At 43.2% G+C, this 26,869-nt stretch overlaps 2 protein-coding genes across 4 annotated transcripts in view; one reads left to right on the forward strand and one right to left on the reverse strand.

The window, feature by feature from the left end:
• Window positions 1-13,682, forward strand: part of PLAC8 (placenta associated 8) — a 28,205-nt gene extending 14,523 nt beyond the window's left edge. The window contains exons 2-5 of the mRNA XM_003129352.5: window positions 562-703; window positions 3,093-3,217; window positions 8,836-8,950; window positions 13,386-13,682. Coding sequence (XP_003129400.1) covers window positions 592-703; window positions 3,093-3,217; window positions 8,836-8,940 — 342 coding nt within the window. The 5' untranslated portion in view covers window positions 562-591 and the 3' untranslated portion in view covers window positions 8,941-8,950; window positions 13,386-13,682. The remainder of the gene's footprint in view (window positions 1-561; window positions 704-3,092; window positions 3,218-8,835; window positions 8,951-13,385) is intronic.
• A 1,444-nt stretch (window positions 13,683-15,126) lies between these two features.
• The window catches only part of COPS4 (COP9 signalosome subunit 4), a 33,506-nt gene continuing 21,763 nt past the window's right edge, over window positions 15,127-26,869 (reverse strand). For 2 of the 3 annotated variants that reach the window (XM_013989412.3, XM_013989411.3), the window contains 4 exons: window positions 25,463-25,633; window positions 20,962-21,077; window positions 19,475-19,559; window positions 15,127-15,632 (listed from right to left, as the gene is read on the reverse strand). In XM_013989412.3, the coding sequence (XP_013844866.1) occupies window positions 15,499-15,632; window positions 19,475-19,559; window positions 20,962-21,077; window positions 25,463-25,633 (506 nt within the window). In that variant the 3' untranslated portion in view covers window positions 15,127-15,498. 3 annotated transcript variants of the gene reach the window in all.

Raw genomic sequence — 26,869 nt, forward strand, 5'->3', positions numbered from 1 at the left:
CTTCCGGTGGCTGCTGTGGGTAACGACGTCATCCTTGTAGAGGCACGTGGCGCGTGACAATGTCTTGTTGGCATGGCCGTTGTCACAGGGCTCTTCCTTTTTTGTGCCCTGTCTTGTGTGGAGACCAGACACCTGTTTAAAGCAGCCCTTGCAGTCTTGCTCTGTGCTCTCAGGCCAAGGCACACCTGTGCCTTTTACCAGATCCGTGAACCCCTCCCCTCCCCCCAGGGGCCTCTGTAGAAATTACGTTCTTCAAAGATCAACAAGCAGCTTGATCTAAATTGCCTCACTTCCCTGTGAAGCACCTCAAAACAGCGTTCCAGGAGTTCCTGTCGTGGCGCAGTGGTTAATGAATCCAACGAGAAACCATGAGGTTGCAGGTTCGATCCCTGGCCCTGCTCAGTGGGTTAAGGATCTGGCATTGCTGTGGCTATGGTGTAGGCTGGCAGCCCTCCATATGCTGCAGGTGTGGCCCTAAAAAGCCAAAAAAAAAAAAAAAAAAAAAAAAAAAAGCCTTCTAAGAGCAACCTCCGGCTACTGACACCAAGTTTTTCGTTTCAGACCACAGCCACTTAAGATCCTGCATCCAAAATGCAAGCTCAGGCTCCAGTGGTCATTGTGACTCAGCCCGGAGGTGGCTCCATCCCTCAAACCTCCAACTGGCAGACAGGCTTGTGCGATTGCTTCAGCGACTGCGGCGTCTGTAAGTGCTGGGAAGTGTCTCCTGTGCTTGCTGGGAAGGCGAATGACCAAAACCCAAATCCTTCCCTCACTCCCCCCTTTTTTACTGTGTAGTAAAAATTCCTGACTGATGCCAGGACACCCTGGGTGCCAGGCAGTGCTTTGCACTGACTCTGAGTTAACAATTCTCCACCCTTGGAAGCATCGTCTTACTCCTAAAATAAGGTCTGGAGTTAAGATAACAGCGAAAAGCTGATGCCTCTCACAGCAAATAGCCTTGACCTGGTGATTACGAGTAGACCTTCCGTTATATTTTAAAGGACGTTTCAAGTTTAACTTGATTTTAAAAAGAAAAAAGACTGCTCCTGTTACACATAAATGAACCTCATTATTTTACAGTTAAATTGTGCCCTGTGCACAATATGGCTAATTTGCATTTGTGTCTCCTGTACTTGCTGAGCTCAGAGAAGAGTTATTTTAATTGATACATTTAGGTTTGTTCTACACCTAAGAACAAAGAATCCTAACTTCCCATGGGTTAAAATATCTAGTGTTTTTGTTTCGATTCGTTTCGTTTCACTTTATGAGATCTCTCTAACTACTTAGGAAAAAGGAAGTTTAGGGAAGAGATGCGGGTACAAGATACACACACACACACACACATATAGGACAATATATATATATATAGTCTTTTGTCATTTTAGGGCTGCACCTGAAGCATGTGGAGGTTCCCAGGCGAGGGGTCAAGTGAGAGCTGCAGCTGCTGGCCTACACCACAGCCCATGGCAATACCGGATCCTTAACCCATTGAGTGAGGCCAGGGATTGAACCCGCATTCTTATGGATACTAGTCAGGTTTGTTAAGCGCGGAGCCGTGAAGGGAACTCCCAGAGAGGTCGCTATTTAGTTCTCAGTACCAAGCAAGACACAAACAAACCTACCTACACAATACAAAATAAACAATTTTGTTCAGAAGGGTTTTGTTTTTTTTTTGCCTGTGTTGTCTACACCGTGCTCTGAGACGGGGGAGGAAGTCTTAACCTTTACCTTGGCAGTGGGATTGCCAAGGAATCGAGTTAATAATTTCACTGAAGAGCAGAGAGGGAAGGCGTGACCTGGGAAAGGGAGTGACTCCGTCTGCTGATTTGCTCTCAGGGTCTTCCTGGGTGACCTGGGTGGCGCGGGGTCGGGGGGTGACTCAGTTCTCAGGACATGACCGCAACACTTGCACATCACAGGCACAATGAGACCACGGTACCAACACCTCCTAAACAGGAACATGCGAATCCTCCAACCCCTAGTATCCTTACTCAAGTAAGTGAATTACAAGCTCTAACACAAGCTTAACTGGTAGCTTCAGCAGGATTTCTTTCTTATTTGTGTATTTACTTATTTTTTACTTTTTTTGTGGGGGGGCAAAGGTGGGCCCCACGAGCAGCACATGGAAGTTCCCGGGCCAGGGATCAAACCCGGGCCACAGCAGTGACAACTCTGGATCCTTAACTTGTTGTGCCACCAGGGAAATCCCACATATAGGATTTCCTTTATTTATTTATTATTTATTTTCTTTTTATGGCCACACCTGCAGCATATGGAAGTTCCCTGGGCCAAGGGTCAGATCTAAGCTGCAGCTGAGGCCTATGCCACGGCCACGGCAACGCCAGATCCTCAACCCACTGAGCGAGGTGAGAAAGAACCCACACCCTCATGGACACTATGTCGGGTTCTTAACCCGCTGAGCCACAACGGGAACTCACACAGGATTTCTCAAGTGTGACCAAATCCTTCTCCCTTCTTGAAATGTTTCCGAGGCCCCTCAGGACCTCCATGGCCCTCTCTGAGCAGGCAGACCTCCTCATCACCCAGTCTCCAGCCTGCCTGGGGTCCAGCCTCCTCCCCATCTCTCCCCCGGCTCCAGCCTTGCTGAAGGAAACCTGCAGGTGCCGAGAGCTGCCAGGGCACCCAAAGAGGCTCTTTCCCCTCTTCTCTCCCGATAAATTTCTAATCATCCTTCAGTGTTCAGATCAAGCAGCATCCTTCCCAGCGGGTTGAGCGCCCATTTCTGTGAGGGAGGCCACGGCATCTTGAGCAGGTTTCTATTGAAAATTTTTCCTCTGATGTGGCTTCCCTCCCAGACGGCAGTCAGAGGCACGGTCGGGGCTGAGGCCCGTCTCTGGACCGTGACTGGGTCTCAGTGAGTCATTCAATGCGTAGACGAAGGCAGTAGGACAAAAAGGAGACAGACGTGCCAAGGAGCGGGCCTTCCCCAAACGACGGGGTGGGGCTCCGGGAGCCGCTGATGCCCCGCTGGCTGAACGAGAGCAGTGGGGAGGCGTCGGCGGGCAGCCTTCGAGGCGAACGGCCCAGGATCTGGGCACCCTAACTTTCGGCCTCTGCCCTCCTGTGCGCAGGTCTCTGTGGCATATTTTGCTTCTCGTGCCTGGCGGTTCAAGTTGCATCTGACCTGAACGAATGCTGCCTGTGTGGAACGAGTGTCGCAATGCGGACCCTCTACAGGACTCGCTACGGCATCCCGGTGAGTCTGGCACCCCACCGAGGCACCCGCGGCCATGGTCAAAACAGTTGTTACAAACAGGGAGGCCATTTGATGGCCTCCATCAGCCGACTTTGACTGGGAGGAGTTTCCCAGCAGGTGCAACCTTGTGCTCCATCACTGCAGCAAGGGGGCCCTAGGAAAAACCACTCTCCTGTTTGCAGTGGGGGTCCCACAGGGAACGAGGATTGAACCTGCCACGCCCAGGAGCGTTACACACGGTACATGGCTTGCTCTTACACCATCCCTGTAAAGCGGGTAGGTCCACCACACCTGACAGATGAGGACTTTCCAGGTTTGCTCAGTTTGGGCTTTTCGGGGCTGCACCTGCGGTATATGGAGGTTCCCAGGTTAAGGGTCGAATCAGAGCTACAGCTCCCGACCCAGCCACAGCAACGCAGGATCTGAGCCACGTCTGTGACCTACAGCTCACAGCAATGCTGGATCGTTAACCCACTGAGCGAGGCCAGGGATGGAACACACCCCCTGGTGGATACAATTCAGGCTCATTACCACTGAGCCACAGTGGGAACTTCCAAGGACTTTAAAGTTTTTAAAGGTAGAGTAAGTCAGGCAAAGATATGCCCTAGTAATAGAGGGGTCGGTATTCACCCCTAACTTTCCACACCTGCACATCCCATTACGCCAAAAGCTCCACTTTACATAATAGAAGATATTAGTCAGTGTTCTCCAGAAACAGAAGCAAAAGGAGATAGAGATGATACAGATATATAAAGAGAACAAGAGATTTTAAGGAATCAGTTCACATGACTGTGGGCCTGGCAAGTCCAAAAAGCAGGGTAGGCCTACAGGCTGGGAAGAGTTGCAGAGTCCAAAGACGGCCTGCTTGCAGAATTCCTTCTTGCTCAGGAGAGGTCAATCTTTCTCCATTAAAGCCTTCAACTGATTAGATGAGGCCCACCCACATTACGGACACTTAGGTAAGTCAGTCTCCTGATTTAAGTGTTAATTTCATCTAAAATCTGACCTTCACACAGAGTTCCCATTGTGACACAGCGGAAATGAATCCCACTAGGAACCCTGAGGTTGTGGGTTCCATCCCTGGCCTCACTCAGTGGGTTAAGGACCCAGCATGGCCATGAGCTGTGGTGTAAGTCGCAGACACGGCTCGGATCTGGCACTGCTGTGGCTGTGGCAGCTGTAGCTCTGATTAGACCCCTAGCCTGGGAACCCCTATATGCCGTGGGTGCGGCCCTAAAAAAGACAACATAAATAAATAAATACATAAATAAAATAAAATAAAATCTGACCTTCACAGAAACATCTGCAATCGTGTTTATTGGCTATCTGGGGAGTATGGCCTAGCCAGGTGGACCCACAAAATTAACCAAGACAGGAAACAAATGAAGAGGCTGAATCTTTTAGAACTTATTTTACTCCACTGAAATGATTTTATCTTTTCATTTCAAAACAGTTCTTAGTTTTTTAATTATAAAAATAATACATATATCTGTAATTTTATGGCAAATTCAAACGCAGAAGTGTATACAATAAACAGTGAAAATCCAACCCATTTACAATCGATTTCACTACTCAGTGATAAACTTATTCATAATGCGGCAAGCCTTCTCCCTCGGTTTTCTTCCTATGCCTGTAAGGCATACGAATCTAGATTAGCTATGGCTATAGTTACAGAACTAGACATAGGAGGTTTGGGGCTTGCAGGCTCTTTTATTTTGTCTTTATCTTCTAAAATGAGTTCATATTATACGGTAACCTGTTTTCTTTTTTCCCCTTAAGATGTGGTAGACCCCTTTCATGTCTGTCATACAGATTCTTTTTAATGTCTGTCTTGGATTCCATCATGTAATTTATTTCATCACTTCCTTATTGAGGACAGGTTAAATAATCCTGCAGTTTAAATAGTTGTATTCTTATGATTTTGTGCATGCACTGGTACTCTTACAGGAAAATGTGCTGGCTTAGACTGATAGATCACACGATATGCACATGCAAAATTTGAAAGAGGAGTTCCCATGATGGCTGAGTGGCAATGAACCCAACTAGTATCCATGAGGATGCGGGTTCGATCCCTGGCCTCGCTTAGTGGGTTCAGGATCCAGCATGGCCGTGAGCTGTGGTGCAGATGCAGTTCGGATCCCACATTGCTGAGGCTGTGGTGTAGACGGGCAGCTGTAGCTCCAATTCGACCCCTAACCTGGGAACTTCCATATGCTGCAAGTGCGGCCCTGCAAAGCAAAAACAAACAGACAAAACCCAAATTTGAAAGATATTGTCAAATACCTCTTCAAAAAATTATATCAATGTACAACCATTAACATTACTTCTGTGCCAATATATTTCTTCATTTTGCCTGTCATAAAGGCAAAAACGATATTTCCTGGTTGTTTTAGTTGAATTTTTATTAGATCCAGCAACTTTTGAAAATGGATTGTCCTGTGCATTTCTTCTATAAACTATCTGTGCGTACACTTGGTTCACTGTTTTATTGGTGTTGTTTGCCTTTTATAATTGATTGGGGGGGGCTCTATCATGCTGTGACTACTTAACATGAGAGTCATCGAGGTTTTTAAAGACTTGGTACAAAATCAATTTTTTCTTTTTTTTTTTTTTTTTTTTTGTCTTTTTGCTATTTCTTTGGGCCGCTCCCGCGGCATATGGAGGTTCCCAGGCTAGGGGTCGAATCGGAGCTGTAGCCACTGGCCTACGCCAGAACCACAGCAAACGCGGGATCCGAGCTGCGTCTGCAACCTACACCACAGCTCACGGCAACACCGGATTGTTAACCCGCTGAGCAAGGGCAGGGATCGAACCCGCAACCTCATGGTTCCTAGTCGGATTCGTTAACCACTGCGCCACGACGGGAACTCCCAAAATCAATTTTTTAAAATACTCCTTAGGAGTTCAAAAAATTGTTAACAATCTGAAATGAAAACGTTAGTTGGTTCTGACAAAATTTGGAAGATTGGAAAGAAGAGGAAGAAACAAAGATAGTCTAAAGACTTGACTTCGGTATTAACAGATAAATACCACTGTTTTTAAAAAGGACCTCATTGCGGTATAATTGACTTACAATAAACTTCATGCATTTAAAGTGCACAATTTGGTAAATTTCTATACATGTATATACCTGCGAAACTAACCTCAGTCAAAATAATGAACATGTTAATTAGCCCAAAGGTCTTCCCCCACCCCTTTGTAATCCTTCCTCTTTCCCTTCTCTCCCCCAAGTAAACGCCAAGATGCTTCCATCACTGTAATTTAGTTTTCATTTTCTACCGCTTTTCTGTAATAGAGCTAAACAGCGTGTACTCTTTTGTGCAGTTTCTTTCACTCAGTGTAATTATTTTGGGAATTCTTCCAAGTTGCTGTGTTGTGTACACTTACAACGTTAAGAGGGTAAATCTCATGTTAAATTTTTTAACGCAATGAGCAAAATTAGAAGAAAAACATTTGAATGGCAAAGAAGCGTATAAAAAGATGTTCAGCATCCTCATTCATTAGTAAAATGCAAATTAAGAGCCCAGCGAGGTACGCTACACACCTCCTGGGACGGCTGAAATTAATCAGACTAAACCCCACCGAGTGTGAGCAGAGCTGAAACTCTCATGCACTGCTCGTTGGAATGTAAAACGCAATTTCGTAAAAAACGAAATACATACACTTTAGCCCAGCCATTCTGCTCCTGGGTATTTATATATATATACACAAAGACTTGTACACAAATATTCAGAGCAGTTTTGCTGGTAATAGCCAAAAACCTAAAAACAACCCAAATGGCCTGCAGTATGTGGCTGGATGAACAAATTGTGATATTTCCATATAATGGAATACTACTCAGCAGTAAAAAGGGAAGGCACTATTGTCACACCCCACAGCTTGGATGATTCTCAAGATAATGTTAAGTTGTGGGTCAAAATGTAAAGGCCCTTACTAACAGGATAAAAATTAGTTGTGAAACATCTAAAACTACTCCCTTAGGGCACAAAAGGAACCGGGGTGGAGGTATGCAGCCAAAAGAAGAAAAGAAGGGGAAGTGCCATTCGATGAATACCCAGTGTAAAATCATTTGGCTATTTCATGGGTGGGAAATATCTCATGATTTAGATTCTTGGCTGTGCTAGAATGTCCCCACCTTTTATTATTTCCTGCAGTGGGTTTGCAGTCTGACCTCTTCTGGGAGAGGCGAGATGCCGCCTGTTATCTCACGCCTCCTCCTCCTGGGGCCCCAAAGCCCACTTTGTGGTCTTCTGTCAACCGGATCTGCAGACTGTGCCGGGGCAAGGTGGAGGCTGGCAGCTCTGGGCCGGCCCAGCTCTTCCCACCTGGTTTCAGTTCGCCTCTACTCTTTCACTCCCCATTCTGTTCTTCCTCCTTCCTGAGCTCAGGGGGTTTTGGTTTGTGGTGTAACTGATGTGTTAGGTTTCACATGCCTTAGTTCCGGTTTACTTTCTCCATCAATGTCATCCCATCTGTTTCGTTTTTTTATTTTTTTATTTTTCCAAAAATTGCTCAAGGTTTCTGTCTCACTAGATGCCCCCAGCCCTGTTTTCTAGTCCAGGTTTAATTTTATTTAACCAATATCTACAAGCCCGGGAACTCCTTCTGTGATGATCCCTAGGTTTGCCCTTCGGAGTTGCATCACGCAGTGAATTACGATTGCTTTTTCTACCAAACTTTGGTTTTCTTCCTGTTAATACCCCTCGGCTTTTTCATTAGGAGTTTTCCATTTACTTAGGGGTCATCCAACCCCAAACCCTTTGCCAGTTTTCCAAACCTCTTCCCCAAACCTTCGACACATCAGACAGTCTATGCTTTTCGTCTTCCTGATGAAATCACTCCCTGACCTGCTCCTCTTTGAAGTCAGGGCTCTTTTCTCCCAGTGCTCGGCTTGTACCCTGAAATCTCACTGTCACCACCTGGAGATGCCATTAACCTCCCCCCCACGTGAGGCTCTTGTTTCTTATATTCCCCCATCCTTTTTTTTTTTTTTTTTTTTTTTTTTGGTCTTTTGTCATTTTAGGGTCCCACTTGCAGCATATGGAGGTTCCCAGACTAGGGGTCCAATCGGAGCTACTGCTGCCAGGCTACACCACGGCCACAGCAGCGCGGGATCCGAGCCGCGTCTGCGACCCACACCACAGCTCACAGTAAGGCCAGATCCTTAACCCACTGAGTGAGACCCACAACCTCCTGGTTCCTAGTGGGATTTGTTTCCTCTGTGCCAAGACAGGAACCATCCCGCCCCCCCGCCCCCCACCGCCATCCTCTTCTTTCTTTGTTTACACCTTCATTTTGGTGGAGACTTCCAGTTGGGGGGGTGGGGGAGGGAGATTTTTTTATATTTTTCTTCCTGAAATACTTTTACCGTCATGTTGATAGTTTGTTTGGATATCTTCTATTTTCAATATTTCAAAGTGTGGTGAAACATTTGATGTTATAAAAAGAGACAGGGTTATGTGGAAAAAGCAATTAACATTATCTTAAATGTATCCATCCAAACTCCAAACTCAAAGGATCAGTGCCTTCAGCTTCTCCTCAAAATGTCCTGAAAATCCATGTCTTCATCTCCAAAGAGGAGAAGTTGACCCTTCTGTCTCTGTGTCTCTTCCAACCAGGGGTCCATTTGTGATGACTTTATGGTGACGCTCTGCTGCCCTATGTGTTCTCTTTGCCAAATCAAGAGAGACATCAACAGAAGGAGAGCCATGCATACGTTCTAAACAGCTGATGGTAGGTCCCAGACTTGGTGACTGCTTAAAAATATAATTAATGGCTTTTTAAATTATGCACTCTTTTAAACAATAATTTGCTAATAATCATTCTTCACGTCCCTCAGATGTTATCGTATTATAAAGATTGACTTTGATTTGTTTTCTTATGAAGAAGGTAGCTAGATTAGCTTGCAGGGGCTGCCATGAAGAAATGCCACAGCCTGAACAGCTTAAACAATAGGAACTGGTTTCTCACAGTCCTGGAGGCTGGAGGCCCAAGGTCAAGGTATGAGCCAGTTCAGTTCCTTGGAGAGGGCTCTCTTCCTCGCTTTTGCCCTCGACCCCCTTCTTGCCATGTCCTCAAATGGTGGGGAGAGAGCACGTTTCTGTCTTCTTAGGAGGACGGGAAGCTCCTCGTGGGAACCTCACCTTCACGACCTCATCTAAACCGAACGACCTCTCCAGAGCTCCACCATCGCAGGGGGCGTCAGGGTCCCACCGTGTGAGCTGGGGAGGGCAGAGGGCACAGACACTCCGTCACAACAATAACTACATTCTGGAACCATGTTTTAGTAACTAAAGGGATGGCGACTTTTCCTGAGGTCACAGGAGTTTGACGATCTATTAACGAAAGGCCATTTGTCAAATACGAGAGCGTGGGAGGTACAAAAGACATGGGAAACAGACTCCCTGCTAATATAAACAAACTGGCAAAAGAGACTGGTAAATAGTTACAAAGGAACAGAGCAAATGAAAACTACATATTACCTAACATTTGGATTGACGGCGGCAGAAAGCATCTATCAATACTGAGGTGAGGCTAAACAGAGAATTCCCATTAGAGAAGGTGCACTTTGAAACTTTCAAAGAAGCAGAATAGAATGTAGAATATTTGGAAATGTTGGGAGTTCCAATCATGGCGCAGCGGAAACGAATCCAACTGGCATCCATGAGGCTGCAGGTTCGATCCCTGGCCTTGCTCAGTGAGTCAAGGATCCAGTGTTGCTGTGAGCTGTGGTGTAGGTCGCAGACGCGGCTCGGATCTGGTGTTGCTCTGACTGTGGGGTAGGCCAGTGGTTACAGCTCCGATGAGACCCCTGGGAACCTCCATAGGCCGTGGGTACAACCCTAAAAAAACAACAACAAAAAAGAATATTTGGAAATGTTAAATAGAATGCCATCCTCTGAAATTCAATGAAGTCGTTCCCAACTAATTTTTCCAAGATTCTCAGGATTAGCTGTTGAGGACACAGCGAGGTGGAAATCAACATGCCTTTGTTTTCCGCAATAGACACATCTTGATACGGGCAGAGAGCATTCATTTTCCATTCTTTGCAAAAATCCCACTTCCTTCCTCAAGTGAATGAGAACTCTGTATCAGTTAACAAAAATAACTCTTGGAAGATATGTCTCCGAGTTTTCAATCCTCTACTAACTAATGTATCAAGTGCCTAGTACCATGCAGGACACTGTCAGGTGCTGTGGGGACAAAAAGAAAGAAGCTGGCCCTCTTGTCTGTACAACTTTATTTTCAAAAAGAGGGCATTAAATAAGCCCTCAAATAAAATGCACACTTGGACTAATGCCTTTATTTATTAATTTATTTACTTTTGTCTTTTGTCCTTTTAGGGCCGCACATGGAAGTTCCCGGGCTGGGGGTCCAGTCAGAGCTGTAGCTGTCAGTCTACACCACAGCCACGGCAACGCCAGGTCCGAGCCGCATCCTCGACCTGCACCCCAGCTCACAGCAACACTGGATCCTCGACCCACTGAGCAGGGTCACGGACCGAACCCGCAACCTCATGGTTCCTAGTCGGGTCCGTTTCTGCTGCGCCACCGTGGGAACTCCTGACACCTTTAGACCAAGTGCTATTTTATGCTCAGAGGAAGAGAAGATGATATTCTGTGATGTGTGTACAAGTGAAAGTTCCTTGAAAGAAGTGGGTTTTGATTCTAAGAAGTGAGCATCGGGGTCACAACAGGAAAGAGAGTAGGCACCCAAGTTGTGATAACGCAAGGGTTTGTCGACTGCTGCTTAAACACATGTGGGCCGGGAGGTGCAAGGAAATGATACAAGACGGTGCAGCAACAGCGGAATTTTTGATCGGGTTTGATGTAAACTATCTCGCTGGTCTAGGCGCCTACTCGGGAACGTGGACCCTGCATTATTCACTGATGGTAAAACTTTAGATACACAAATATCCGAAATGGGAGAATCAAGAGACAAAGATCAAAGAATAACCTAATTTATGCTAAAAACAAACTGAGGAGTTCCCGCTGTGACACAGTGGGTTAAGGACCCAGCTTGTCTCTGTGGCATGGCCAGTTCGATCCCCAGCCTAGTGCAGTTGGTTAAAGATCCGGTGTTGCCCTAGCTGTGGTATAGGTTGCAGATGCAGCTTGGATTCGATCCCTGGCCCAGGAATTTCCACATGCCATATATATGTATGTATGTATATATACATAAACAAATGAAGATGAGGAGTTCCCGTCGTGGCACAGTGGTTAACGATCCAACTAGGAACCATGAGGTTGCGGGTTCGGTCCCTGCCCTTGCTCAGCGGGTTAACGATCCGGCGTTGCCGTGAGCTGTGGTGCAGGTTGCAGACGCGGCTCGGATCCTTTGTTGCTGTGGCTCTGGCATAGGCCGGTGGCTACAGCTCCTATTCGACCCCTAGCCTGAGAACTTCCATATGCCGTGAGAGCGGCCCAAAGAAATAGCAAAAAGACAAAAAAAAACAAAAACAAAAAAACAAAAAAACCAAATGAAGATGAAAGGATATAGGAACCCACTGAAAAAGTTCCCAATAGCCAAAATGGGAACAACTCGAGCACCAAAATAAGGCAGTATTGGATTACAACTCTAATTATAAAATAAACATCTGAGTCCATACTGATATAAATACATGAATGAATGGATAAGGGAGAAGAGGCAAATCTCCCAGAAGTACAGAATTCCGCATGATTTAAGTAGGTACTCCTCCTCCAAGGAGATGGAGCAAAACTGCGCGCCCCGTAAGTGTGACTTTGCATGGCAACTTCCTTTCAAAGAGTAGAGCATGAGGATATTGGGGGGTGGGGAGATTTACAGTGAAAAAACCTGGCAAAACTCCCTCAGCCGGCTAACAGCAAAAAGGTCACATCATCAGTGGTGTCCTGTTGACAGCACGTGCCCTGAAATGACATGACGAGGCTGCTGCTGTACCTCCACGGTCCTCCTCTCAAAAGCCCACAACTCCAGTGTAACCACGAGAGAAACATCAGACACACAAAAATTGAGGCACATTCTGCAACATACAAAGATTCAGGCACATTCTCCTCAAAACTGTCGAGGTCATCAAAACAAGGAGCATCTGGAAGTTCTCTGTGATGCAGCTGGTTAAGGATCTGGCGTCGCCTCAGCCACAGCGCAGGTCACAGCTGAAGCTCACGCTTGACCCCTGACCCTGGAACTTCCACAGACTGTAGGTGTGGCCAGAAACAAAACAAAGCAAACAAACAAACAAAACCAAACAAGGGTCATCGACGAAATCTATCACAGTGGAGCCTAAGGAGGAATCCCTTGTGGCAGGTGAAGGATATGGCGTTGCCGCAGCTGGGGCACAGGTTGCACCTGCGGTTCGGGTTTGATCCCTGACCCAGGACTTTCACGTGCCCCAGACACAGCCAAAAAAACCCCAAACAAACAAACAACAAACACCAAACCAACCATAGAGGAGTCTAAGGAAACATGATGACTAAAGGTAAGATGCTATCTGGATAGGATCTTGGAACAGCAAAGGGACAAAGGGACAGTAAAAACTGAGGCATCTAAATAAAGGCTAGGCTTTGATTAGTCATAATCTATCAACAGTGTTTCATGGGTTGTGACAAACCTATCAGAGCAGGATGTTAACCAGCAGAACACTGGTGCGAGGTGTATGGGAACTCCCTGACCTCTAACTTTTCTGCAAAAATCTAAAATGGTTCTACAATTAAACCTTTAATAGAGTTCCTTGGTGGCCTAGCCGTTAAAGATCCGATGTCGTTGCTGTGGGGTGGGTTTGATCCCTTGCCCAAGAATTTCTGCAAACTGTGCCTGCAGAAAAAAAAAAAAAAAAAAACAACTAAACCTTTATTAAAAATTTAAAAAAGGAGTCCCGTCATGGCACAGCGGAAACGAATCCAACGAGGAACCATGAGGTGGCGGGTTCGATCCCTGGCCTCGCTCAGTGGGTTAAGGATCTGGCATTGCTGTGAGCTGTGGTGTGGGTCGCAGATGCGGCTCAGATTCCATGTTGCTGTGGCTGTGGTGTAGGCCAGCGGCTGCAGCTCCAATTCGACCCTTAGCCTGGAAACTTCCATATGCCACATGTGAGGCCCTAAACATTTTTTTATTAAAAAATAATAAAAATTTTAAAAATTAAAAAGTAGATTGATGACATTTAACCCTATTTCATGTGTGTCCCTTATAGGTAAGGAGCTCCATTTTTTCCCTTCTGCAAGCTTGCTCTTGACCTGATGAAGAGCTCTTAGGAAGCAACTTAAATCAGCTACACACCTCTTCAGCTTCTCTACTCTTGGCAGCTGAAATGTAATTGATATATTTAATCACAATAAGAAAATAGAACTTTGATTTATTCTAAAAGAATACTGTCTTTTAGTTTTGCTAAATGCTCCAGCTATGTTTCTCCTTACTGTTAAATTTTCTTGTTTATGAATCTTATATTACATTTAAAATGTACACCAAATAAAAGATTTTACTAACATGATTCTTTTTGCTTCTTTGCACCCAATAAAATGTTTTTATGTCATTAGTTAATTTCAAGGGTCAATTTTATGATTTTTTTCTCAGAGTTTGGTTTCATAACAGGAGATTTTGGTCCACAGCAACTCAGCTCTCTTCCATCTAAGAAGTTTGAGAGGAAAAGATCACAGATAATTATTCTAAGACACTTAGGGTACACTCAGCCAACACTCTTGCCCCTTTCCACGTTACCTATGAGCATTAGGGCTGACAAAGCGACAATGCATTACGCTCAGCTTGCCAACTGCCTACCTGATGGTTTCAAGGTTGTGTTAATTGATTTTTCTCTCTTTTGAATAGGAGGTATCAGAGCATGCCATAAAAATTCAATTGTCAAATTCAACAGGACTCAAGTTTGGTTAAATATTGGTGGATAAATGGGAGAGTCCGACTAGGAGCCATGAAGTGTCAGCTTCAATCCCTGGCCTCTCTCAGTGGGTGAAGGATCTGGCGTGGCTGTGGCTGTGGTGTAGGTCACAGACATGCTTCAGATCCCGAGTGGCTGTGGCTGTGGCATCGGCCGGCAGCTGTAGCTCTGATTAGACTCTTAGCCTGGGACTCTGCACATGCCGCAGGTGCAGCCCTGGAAAGACAAAACACAAAACAAAATCAGTCTTTTCTATTTTCTCTATAAACCTAGGCTGAAATAATCCCGAGCCATCCCTGATTTCTCTACTAAGTAAAAAGCTCCCCTCGTGTGCTTTAGTACCTGATACGATTATTCCACATCCTGACTGCTGGCTCTGTGACTCTGTAAATGCTTGGAGGACAGGAATCATGGCTTATTACTTACTGCACTTCATGCCTATGGTATAAATAATTGATGGACTGAGGAAGTTCCCATCATGGCTCAGCAGTAATGCATCTGACTAGTATCTGTGAGGACATGGGTTCGATCCCTGGCCTCGCTCTGTGGGTTAAGAATCTGGCATTGGGAGTTCCCGTCGTGGCGCAGTGGTTAACGAATCCGACTAGGAACCATGAGGTTGCGGGTTCGGTCCCTGCCCTTGCTCAGTGGGTTAATGATCCGGCGTTGCCGTGAGCTGTGGTGTAGGTTGCAGACGCGGCTCGGATCCCGAGTTGCTGTGGCTCTGGCGTACGCTGGTGGCTACAGCTCCAATTCGACCCCTAGCCTGGGAACCTCCATAGCCGTGGGAGCGGCCCAAGAAATAGCAACAACAACAACAAAAAAGAATCTGGCATTGCTGGGAGCTGTGGTGTAGGTCGCAGACGAGGTTTGACTCTCAGTGCTGTGTCTGTAGAATAGGCCGGCAGCTACAGTTCCATTTGACCCCTAGGCTGGGAATTTCCATATGCTATGGGTGTGGCCGTTAAAAAAAAAAAAAAATTGATGAATTGAAAGGAAAAAGGAACAAAACACTGTTCACTAATTAAAAACCAAGTACTACTTTTATTTGGCTCACTTCTCCATTTATTAGAATAACCACATCTGGAGAGGCACAAAGCACTTAAGTTTTACATGACTACAAAGTTATCACAAATCCCAAACTTTTTAGCCACAGATATTTCACTTACTCCATTTAAAGAAAAAGCTTTCAAAACATCTGAGTTAGCTTCATACACACAGACCCTGAATAAATGGGAACTACAGATTTTTAAATGCTTGTACTTCCTGCTCTAATAATGTCTTCTTTAAATAGAATCCAGCATAAAAGGGATTGAAATATGTAAGGTCATGATGCAAATGCCTTGGAGAGAGAGTGAAATCATTCTGCACAACATGGAAACAGGTGTCGTGTGCACAGAAGGTCTGCAGGGAGTCACTGAGCCATCTGGGCCTCCATGGCTTGTGCTGTCCATTCTGGTGCTGTCTGACTGATTTTCTCCAAAAGGTTATTTACTTGGAAACAAAGTGACTGGATCTGTTTGTCCCACGTTGGCAGGGCTTCTCGTGCTTTAAAAAAAAAAAAAAAAGGAATAATGTAAAGTTGAAATAGCTCCTTTGCAACCACAGTGAATGTGAGAAGATACCAGAGTTAAGAAAAGTATCCCACTCACTGGTACAAAGTGCAAAACAGAACCAAAAAACATACACTCGAAACGACTTCTTCCTATTATATCATTATCATTTTACACTCGTGAAAACAAAAAAATCCCAACCAACCAAACCACTTCAACTAAAATAATAAGACAGCTTCGTTGAAGCCAACTCTCATCCCAAATGCTTACTGATTCATGAGACTGCCACCTCCTGGGAAAGTCTCTCTAGTACACAGTCGAAGCTGTCTCTACTTGACTCTGAAGCATTTTTTAATAATTAAACCCACAACAAAAAAACTCCTAATGTATTCAGCAGGCTTTTCTCTATACCAGCAATATGCAGCTAGATATGAAAACCTAGCAGGAAAATCCCATTCAAAACAGCATATGGCCTTGTCACTGCTGTGATGTGGGTTGACCCCTGGCCCAGGAACTCCTGCATCCTGCAGGCACAGCCAAACACAAACAAACAAAACAGACAAAAACACCCCAGCTCCAACATTTCTAAATACGGGCACAGAATTAATGAGGGATAAAAACTATAAAATCTTAATAAAGGCATAAAATAACCTGAGTAGACACAAATTATATTCCCAGATGGAAAGACGCAGTATCATAAAAATATCAATCCTTTCCTATTGATACATAAATTTAAAGAAATGTCTAAGACAATACTCATTCTCTCTTTTGCTCTCTGAATAAGACAAAATTACTAAAGTTAATGTGGAAGAGCTGATGTTTGAGAACAGCCGAAATAATGAAAATAAAAACAGGGGGCAGGGAATTCCCGTCATGGCGCAGGGGAAACGAATCCGACTAGGAACCATGAGGTTGCAGGTCCGATCCGTGGCCTCGCTCAGTGGGTTAAGGATCTGGCGTTGCCGTGATTGTAGTGTAGGCTGTAGGTTGCAGAGGCAGCTCGGATCTGGCATTGCTGTGGCAGTAGTGTAGGCTGGCAGCTACAGCTCCGATTCCACCCCTAGCCTGGGAACCTCCATATGCTGCAGGTGTGGCTCTGAAAAGGAAAAAAATAAAAAATAAAAAAAACAGGGGCAGGATCACGGTACGTCTATACAATGGAATGTTATTCAGCCTTAAAAAGAATGAAGTACTAACTACTTTCTACAACACAAATGAAACTTGAGAAATACTTAGAATAGGCAAATCCACAAAGACAGAACAGAAATTGGTTGCCAGGGACTTAGGAGAGAGGTATGGGGAGTAACTGCTACAGGAGCGTGGAATTTCCTTTCGGGAAGCTGAAAAGGTTCGGTAACTAGGTAGAGATGGTGGTTGCATAACATGTAAATACCGAATTTTTCACTTTAAAATGATTAATTTCATGTTGTGTGAGTTTCAACTCCATTAAAAAAATAGTAGTGGAGGAAAAGGAGTTGTTTTACCGACAATAAAATTTACTATAAACTTGTTTATTACCTAATATTGTTACAGATCAGTGGCATTAAATAGAGTATGGAAATAGATCCAAACATACATGGGGAACCTAATATATGCCTAAGATCAGAAAGGATGTTTTATTTAATAAATGGTATTTACATAATTGGCAATCCATCTTAAAAAAAAAAAAAAAAGACAACTAGACCATGCCTTGAAATTATACACAAAGGGAGCTCCCCTTGTGGTGCAGTGGAAACAAACCCTACTAGTATCCATGAGGATGTGGGTTCGGTTTGTGGCCTCGCTCAGTGGGTCGGGAAGCCAGCGTTGCCGTGAGCTGTGGTGCAGGTCACAGACAGGGCTCAGATCCCATGTTGCTGTGGCTGTGGCCACGGCCAGCAGCTGCAGCTCTGATTTGACCCCTACCCGGGGAACTTCCATAAGCCGCAAGTGCAGCCCTAAAAAGCAAAGAAAGAAAAAAAAAAAAAAAAACCCGCAAAAAGAACTGTAGACAGGTTAAATTTCTAAATATACAACAGTAAATAAAATATTAGAAGTTTTAGGAAAATATTAATTTTATCCCAAAGTAGACTTTCTTATTAATCAATACAGAAAACAAAAAAGCCATAAAATTTAGATGGAGCACGGCAAAGGATAACATGAGAAAAAGAATGTATATATGGATGTGTGACTGGGTCACTTGGCTGTACAGTGGAAAACTGGTAGAAGGCTGTAAACCAACTACAACGGAAAAAATAAATTTAAAATGGACACATTTGGCAACAAGAAAGCTTTCGTATGTGTTTATGCTATGTACTGCCTTACAGAAACACAACTGACAGAATGAGAAAAATATCTCCTAAGGCGAGTAACGAACAAAAAGCTGCAGCAAAATGATACTGCGAGGTCTAAAGGAAAGGCAGGGAGAGGAAAGGAAAGAAATAGACAAGAAAATTAACATCGGAGTTCCCATTGTGGCGCAGTGGTTAACGAATCAGACTAGGAATCCTGAGGTTGCGGGTTCGATCCCTGGCCTTGCTCAGTGGGTTAACGATCCGGCGTTGCGGTGAGCTGTGGTGTAGGTCGCAGACGCGGCTCGGATCTGGCGTTGTTGTGGCTCTGGCGTAGGCCGGTGGCTGCAGCTCCGATTGGACCCCTAGCCTGGGAACCTCCATGTGCCGCGGGAGCGACCCAAGAAATGGCAAAAAGACAAAAAAAAAAAAAAAAAAAAAGTAACATCGGTCACAGAAGAGGACATGCTAATGGCCAATACAAGGAAACTTAGACTCCAGGAGTGCGGAGGAAGCGCACAGTGAAACAAAAACATAGGACGCCCCCCCATCAATTAATTGACAAAAGATAAACAGAAGAATGTCCAGCTGTTGGGGCTGTCAAGGGGGAGTGGGGAGGGAGCAGGATGGACTGGGAATTTGTTGGGAGTTCGGGATTAACAGATGCAAACTACTACATTTAGAATGTATGAACAAGTCCTACTGTACAGAGAGCCCAGGGACCTATACCCAGTCTCCACGACAGACCATAAAAAAGAATGGATGTACCTGCGTACATGAGTCACTTTGCTATACAGCAGAAATTGGCAAAATATTGCAAATCAGCCATACTCGAATAAAAAGAAACGAAAACAAAAAAAGTTTGTAGAACACCATGTACTTTAAAGTATAGGGGCACTTAAAGTTTTACTTGGTTATTACAGCATATTTACCACCGTCATTTTGTAAATCTAAGACAACTAGAAAGGAAAATATTCAATATGCTTTCAAGATGGTATACATTAGATTGTCCTTTTACTCGGCGACTCTTCTGCTGTGCTAGTCATACTGGGTTTACTCACTACTGATTTATTCCCCACTTGTCATGTGCAGGGCACTGGAAACGATGCTGGATACACCACGGGGAGCAAGAGACACACTATCCCTAGGAAGCTGAGCTTGCAAACAGAAACAGACATTCCGACAAACAGCTACAGAAACGGAAATAATGACGATTGATGCTGGGATACTTGTCTATCTGCCTACATCAGCTTAACGGCTGCTGAACAGGAAATGCAACTGTCATTTCCACATACCCGATACATGGTACATGGTCAAGGAGTGGTGAGTAAATGAACGAACTGATATAACAGTAATTCCAGTTTCAAACTTTTCTGCAGTGTAGAAAAAACTACATTGAGTAGATTCATGAAATGAATAAAGGATATTTTAAATTATTTCTTTGGGAAATAAGCTCATTCTGGTAGCAAGATTATGGGTCAAAAGAAACAGCTCCACATTTTTTAATCACAAGTATACAACACTACGCTGCCACTTCATTATGACATAAACATGCAAAACTTCTTACTTTCAAAATGGACTATTCCATCAATCTGATCAATAAATCCATTCATACGTCCTTCTGTTATCATTTGCGATGCTATTTTTTCTGCCTGTTTGAAAAGGAAAAACAATAAACTCTCAGATATTTTAATGACCATATCTAGTTATTCACATGTGCTAAGAGAATTGAAAGCTCTTGGTTTTGGAGTTTGCATCTGGAGCAGCGGCAATGAATCTGACTAGGAACCACAAGGTTGCGGGTTCGATCCCTGGCCTCGATCAGTGGGTTTAAGGATCCGGCGATGCAGTGAGCAGTGGTGTAGGTCCAAGATGCGGCTCGGATCTGGTGTTGCTGTGGCTCTGGCCTAGGCCGGCAGCTGTAGTAATTCCAACCACCCTCACAACAATGGTAAATCATTCCTGAACAGACTGTGACTAGCGTTTATTGCTACACGTATTTTCACTTCCCTCAGTCTCAGCAGGGGATCATACCTCAAAGCCTAAGAAGAAAGCATCTTTTAACAGTAACTGAAGTCTTGGTTTCGAAATTGTTCCGCCTCCTTTACTGTGTGAATACGTACATGCAAAGGAATTATGTTGGAAAATCCTAAATTAAAATTTCACTAAAAGATAAAAGGGCATGTGACCAAAACCACACACTACAAGGTCTACGAGTGAGGGGAAAGGCAAGCTGACTGCTTGCTTTACTGGGTCAAAATTGAGAGAATGTTTGTAGAGGGTACCTGAACTACCCTCTAAGGACTGCTGATACTTTGTTGGAATTTTTACATAGTCAACCAAACCCTGTCATGACTAAAAATGAAATTAATTCCCTAAGAATTCAGTCAACTTCTTTCCATCAAGCACAGAAGTTACTCCAGAATAGCTTAGAGTATTACACCAGTGATGCTCTAAAGAAAATAGCACAGTCATTCTCCCAAAGAGATGAACTTTTTCACCTTTGAGTGAATCTAGGGCAGAAAAAAGAAGTAAGGCATGTATTTGTTAAAAATCAGAAACCATGGTGAAGTGGATTTAAACAGACAATAAACAAAGATATTCTTAAAAAAAGGGGTATCATAACTTGGAACCCCTTTAAGATTTCCATTCCAGGTCACTTTACCATAAAATACAACTTGAAAAAACCCCAAACCAAAGACAATTCCAATACAGTACAATTTTAACATCCAAACAATTTCTTCCCATTTACCTGAGGCTTTTTATGTTTATTTTTGTTGCCAATATTTACGAATTACTGTTGTCCCTCGGCACCCATGCAGACTGTTGTCCCTGGAACCTATGGGGTTCCAGAAGCCCCCTAAGACACCAAAATGCTACAGATGCTCAAGTATCTTACAAAAAATGCAGTAGTACTATGAATACAGTTGGCCCTTCACATCCATGAGTTTTGCACCTGCAGATATGGAGACCTAACTTTATATATTTTATATTCTTTATACCAATAATTTAGTTTCACAATTCTCTTCTTACATATTGGAAGCGAGAAAATACCTTAGCTGCAGGAATCTCTAGAAGGGCTCCAAGTTCTTCAAACGTAATATTATTATATAATTTGCTTGCAGACAACAAATTGTGTTCAATGACAGCTCTATCCAAGATGCTAGAACCTGAAATAAAAATAAGAGTAGGGAGTTAAAATTTTGAAACTAGTTTTACATTCTTTTTTTTTTTTTTTGGCCACACCCATGGCATGTGGAAGTTTCTGGGCCAGGAATTGAACTTGTGCCACAGCAGTGACCTGAGCCACTGTGACAATGGCAGATCCTTAACCTGCTGTGTCACCGAGGGAACTCTCTGGCTTTACCTTCGTAAACGATGCATCCTTTTTTTGGGGTCTTTTTGCCATTTCTTGGGCTGCTCCCGAGGCATATGGAGATTCCCAGGCTAGGGGTCGAATCAGAGCTGTAGCTGCCGGCCTACGCCAGAGACACAGCAACGCAGGATCCGAGCCACGTCTGCGACCTACACCACAGCTCATGGCAGTGCCGGATCCATAACCCGCTGAGCAAGGCCAGGGATTGAACCCACAACCTCGTGGTTCCTGGTCTGATTCGTTAACCACTGAGCCACAACGGGAACTCCAAATGATGCATCCTTTTAAAAATAATCTCTAGGCATATAATAACTCATAGTCATTGCTTTTTTTCCTATCAAAATTTTAAAAGTAACCCAATGCCTCATTTAATACATTTTGAATAAAATATAATGAAACACAAATAACATTTAGAAAATGGGGGGCAAGTAGTTACTAACTAGCTATGGATTTCATCTCATGGGTTTGGGTTTTGTTTCCTGGGACTAGCCGTCAGCTTCATTAATTTTTCTTTTCTCGCTGCAAGCATAAACTTTCATAAGCAAGCAGCAGCAAAATAATCATCTAGCCCATTCTGCAAGCTGAGTAAGTCAATACACACAGCTCAATGGAAACACTCCTTTGGGCACTTCACAGCACCTTACTCCGAGGCAAATGTGAGAAATCTTTGGAGGCAGGGTCCCTTCATGAGAGATCAGGCCTAGCATCCTCCTTTAAGTGAGGTAACACAGGGCCTAACAGTTCTGCACCTAAGGCCCCATCCTGAAGGCATTAGACTGCTGGGCTCACCCAATTCTCTCTTTCTTTTTTTCCAGTTTTATTGAGATATAATTGACATATAATATTGTACTCATTTAAGGTGTACAATATAATGAGTTGATATATGTATATTGTGCAATGATTACCATAAATTTAGTTAACATCCATCATATCACATAAATTTTTTTTCTTGTGGTGAGAACTTTTAAGATCTACTCTCTTAGCAACTTTACAATAGAAAGACCTAAATAAATGGAAAAACACAGAGGACTTAATACTGTTAAGATAGCAATTATTACCCAAATTGATCCACAGATTCAGTACAGTCCCTATCAAAATCCCAGCTGGCTTCTTTGTAGAAACTGACAAGCTGATCTTAATATTCATTGGATGGGAGTTCCCTGGTGGTCTAGTGGGAAGACTTAGTACTTTCACTGCTACGGTTTGAGTGCACTCTCTGGTCTGGGAACTGAGATTCCACATCAAGCTGCTGAACGCCTCAGCAAAAAAAAAAAAAAAAAAAAAAAAAAAAAAAAAAAAAAAAAATCATATGGAAATTCAAAGGATCCAAAGAAGCTGAAACAGCTTTGAAAAAGAACAAAGTTGGGGAGTTCCCGTCGTGGCTCAGTGGTTAACGAATCCGACTAGGAACCATGAGGTTGCGGGTTCAATCCCTGACCTCGCTCAGTGGGTTAAGGATCCGGCACTGCCATGAGCTGTGGTGTAGGTCGCAGATGCGGCTCAGATCCCATGTTGCTGTGGCTCTGGTGTAGGCCAGCAGCTACAGCTCCAATTAGACGGCTACCCTGGGAACCTCCATATGCCACAGGAGCGGCCTTAGAAAAGGCAAAAAGACAAAAAAAAAAAAAAAAAAAAAAAAAAGAAAGAAAGAAAAGAAAAAGAACAAAGTTGGAAGACTTCAACACTTACTACAAAGATATAGCAACCAAGTCAATGTGGTACTGGCACAAAGACAAGCATACAGAATAATGGAATACAATGGAGAGTCCAGAAATTAAATCACATCTACAGTCAAATGGCCATCAAGAAGGATGCCAAGGCAATTCAGTGGGGAAATAAGAGTCTTTCCAGCAAACGGTGCTGGAACAACTGGATATTCACATGCAAAACAATAAAGCTGGGCCCCTACTCTACTCCATATACAAAAATTAATTCAAACTGAATCAAAGACCTAAATATAATAGCTACAATTATAAAACAGAGCAAATTTTCATGTCCTTGAACTAGGCAATGGTTTCTCAGATACAACACTGAAAGCACAAACAACAAAAGAAAAAAACATACATTGGACTTAATCAAAATTAGTAACTTTTGGGAGCTCCTTTGTGGCTCAGCGGGTTAAGGATCTGGCCTTGACACTGCTGCAACTCAGGTTACTGCTGTGGCACAGGTTTGATCCATGGCCCAGGAACTTCCACCTGCCTCGGGCACAGCCAAAAGAGAAAATAGAATAAAAGGTTGGAAAACAGTCTGGCAGCTCCTCAAAAGACTAAACATAGAGTTACCATATGACCCAGCATTTCCACTCCTAGTATACATTCAAGAGAATTAAAAACCTATGTCCACACAAAAAGTTTTACATGAATGCCCACAGTAGCATTATTAGTAGCAGTGAAAACAAACAGTGAAAACAAGCTCCATGTCCATCAACTGAAGAAGAACTAAAGTGTGGTACCAGAATGTTATTTGGCAATAAAGGTGAATGAAGTACGATATATGCTACAACTCCGATGAGCCTTGAGAGCATCACGCTAAGTTAAAGAAGCCAATAACAAACGGTCATATATTGTATGACCTTTCCATTTATATGAAATGCCCAGAACAATAAACTCTATAGGGCAGAAAGTAGATTAGTAGTAATACTGTAAAACTCTGGGAAGATACTAAAAGCCATCGGCTTGCAACAACCACCAAAACACGATGTCTCCAGATGGCCAGCCTGCGGTTGTAACGACAGTAAACAAAGATGTCTAAGAATGACAAATAAGGAAAGCAATAAGAAGAAAACAAAACACCTGTCCTAAACACATAGACACAATTTGTCTTGCGAGAGAAACCTGAAAAAATTTGCATTCTAGAGATCCTAGTGAGTAGCCCTCATTTTAGAAAAAAATTATCTGATTGATTATATATTTTCTTTTTCTTCATCGCCAGAAAGTTCGAAGTCAAATCTGAAGCTCAACTATATCAATTTTGGAAACTTATTTACCTAGCTTTTAATTTGTTTGTCAGACATCTTCTTGCAAAATAATTTAAAGCTGCTCAGAATACACAGAAGACAAGAAAACTTTAAGTGAAAAACAAGAATAGCAACAATCAAAACACACACATAACAAGTGGGCTGCTTCAAGTTAATTTTTCAAGCTTTCTAGCAGCCCACCAAATTAAAAAAACAATCAATCAGTTTGCCAACTCACAGGGTTTGAATAAGATAGAAATCAATTGCTCAGGTGAACAAACAACTAATCCTAAGACTGAAAAGGAATTCTCCTGAGGAGCCGCATAAAGAATATTGGGTAGAAAAAATATCTCCGTTGCACAGAAAGATAATAACTAACAGATTTGCTTCTTAAGAACAATTAAATGAAAGAAATTCAATAGGAGGTCAATATAATTGCCTCACAGATCTGGCTTAATTCAGGGCAGTAAGACTGGTGAGATCTACACCTTTCAGCCAAATCTCACACAAACAATTCTTCACAGCTAGATGCTCTTCAACACAGGATGACAGTGAATCCAAGGCAATGAGTTGGACCGAGCTACGTGTTTATCTCGACTTTTTCCATGTGTCTGATAGCCTACACGTCCGTATGTTTATCACTGTGTTTTACCGCTGTGTACACTAAAGTTTTAAAGTAGCTATGCTTATCTCAACATAGATAAACATACATGAAAATACCTGATGTTATGAACAAGTATCTATCAAAAAATCCTTTCCCAGCAAAGGCATCTGACCTAAGCAAATACTAGGAAACATGACACCAAGTTCTATTCTTACTGGAAAAACTTTCCCCTAAGCAACCCTGGGCAGGCTACCGGGCCAAATTTTGCTCTAAAATAGGACTGGATAATTATGTTCTGTTACAAACTGACATTTAAGATTAATTAAGGTACTCATCTAATAGTTTGAGTTTTTAAAAAACCAGGCACTATAAGCCTAGAATATAATTCTTCTACCTAAGGTTTCCAAAAAATGTTTTATTCCACAAAATGCTTTCCAATAGGGCTCTTCTTATACTTGAAACGCAAATCTGTGTATGATATTCACCTCCAGTCAATACAATATTCCTTTGTTATCAGGTATTACAGAACGACATCAAGGGGCTTCAAACGTCGCGCACATTCCACCAGTGGCCTCTACCAACTAACCACCACACGCTTAGAAGACGCGAGCATTACCGTCCGCCGTGGTCGCCTTCTGGTGCGGCATCAGCATGGCAGCAAATTCTTGAAGCTGATTTCCTCTGATGATCCTATCCAGGTACATCTTCTCTAAGATCCCATAAGCAGCAAGTTGCTGGCACCTTTCATCCTTAAAGAGAGTAGCCAGCATCCGAGAACGCTGCTGTCCTAAGGGAAATAAATAAGCATCAAATACGCCCACAATCTATTTTTTCAATGAAAAACAACCTTTCTTACGACTCCATTTTTGCCTCCTAAAATATACAGTTTATTCTTATGTGTACTGGAATGGTCCATAAAATTACTGCCGGCACTGAGTCCGTGAAAATTCAACTGCTGCTCCTGGAGGAAAGAAAGGGTCAGGTTCCTATGAGCCTCTGGTCACGAAATCTGTGTATTTCTGTTCAAAGGCGCCTTATTTAACACATACTGTTAATTCATAACATCGAACTCATGGCCTACGCTGTAACTCACGCCTGACTGAAGCTTATCTAACGTAAGACGTATTTCCTCCATAAGGAACGTCGCAGACTTCTCACACCCAAGGACACAAGACAGTTCTTCAGCACGATGCTGAGGGGCCATTTCAGATAGCAAAATCATCAACAAAATGCATGAAAATATAACACACGTGGTATTAAATAGACCACAAAAAGGATACTTGTTTGAGAGCTGAAACAAGGCAGATCATTGCCTTGTTCAGCCCCAGCTGGGAAAATATACAGAGAGACTCAAATTTTTTTGTGCTCTGCACACATCTGCAAATGACTGTAAAAGCATCTAGAGTGTCAACTTGGGGTGACAAATTTTAGTAAGTAGGCAAATCCGCAAATACAGAATCTGCTAATGACAGGGATCAACTGCACATTCATTTGTGAAGACGATGACACAGTCCAACAGGGACTGGTTCCAAGACGAAAAATTAAAAACAAACAAACAAACTGAGTCAAACATCCAAGAATGTTCATAGCAGTGCCATCACCAATAGCCAACAGGAAACTACCAGAAGGCAACAAGAACAAACAAATTGTGGGGGATGTTCACGTAATAGGTAGGATACATGTAACAGTGAAAATGAAGAAATTATGTAACAATATGGATAAATTTCATAATATTGAGCAAAAGAAACAAGAGTATATGTACTCTATGATTTAATTTATGTAAATATAAGAAGCATGAAAAACTAACATATACTAAGGCCTGCTCCTAGAGGAAGGAGGGTGGTTTGGGGGCTAATGGTTAGGAGAAAGCAGGGCAGGAGCTTTCAGGGTGCTGGCAATATTTTGTTTCTTGTTCTGAACACTGATTACATTGTTTGTGACAATTTATCAAATTGTAAACTTTTGATATGTACAGTCTTCTGTACACTATACACACAGAAAAATAAGCAGGAAAAAATCCAAT

This window comes from Sus scrofa, chromosome 8, assembly GCF_054392235.1.
Source record: "Sus scrofa isolate SSC_HxYL_T2T_F1_AM1 chromosome 8, Sscrofa_HxYL_maternal_Yorkshire_Landrace_v2.0, whole genome shotgun sequence".
Lineage (NCBI taxonomy): Eukaryota > Metazoa > Chordata > Mammalia > Artiodactyla > Suidae > Sus > Sus scrofa.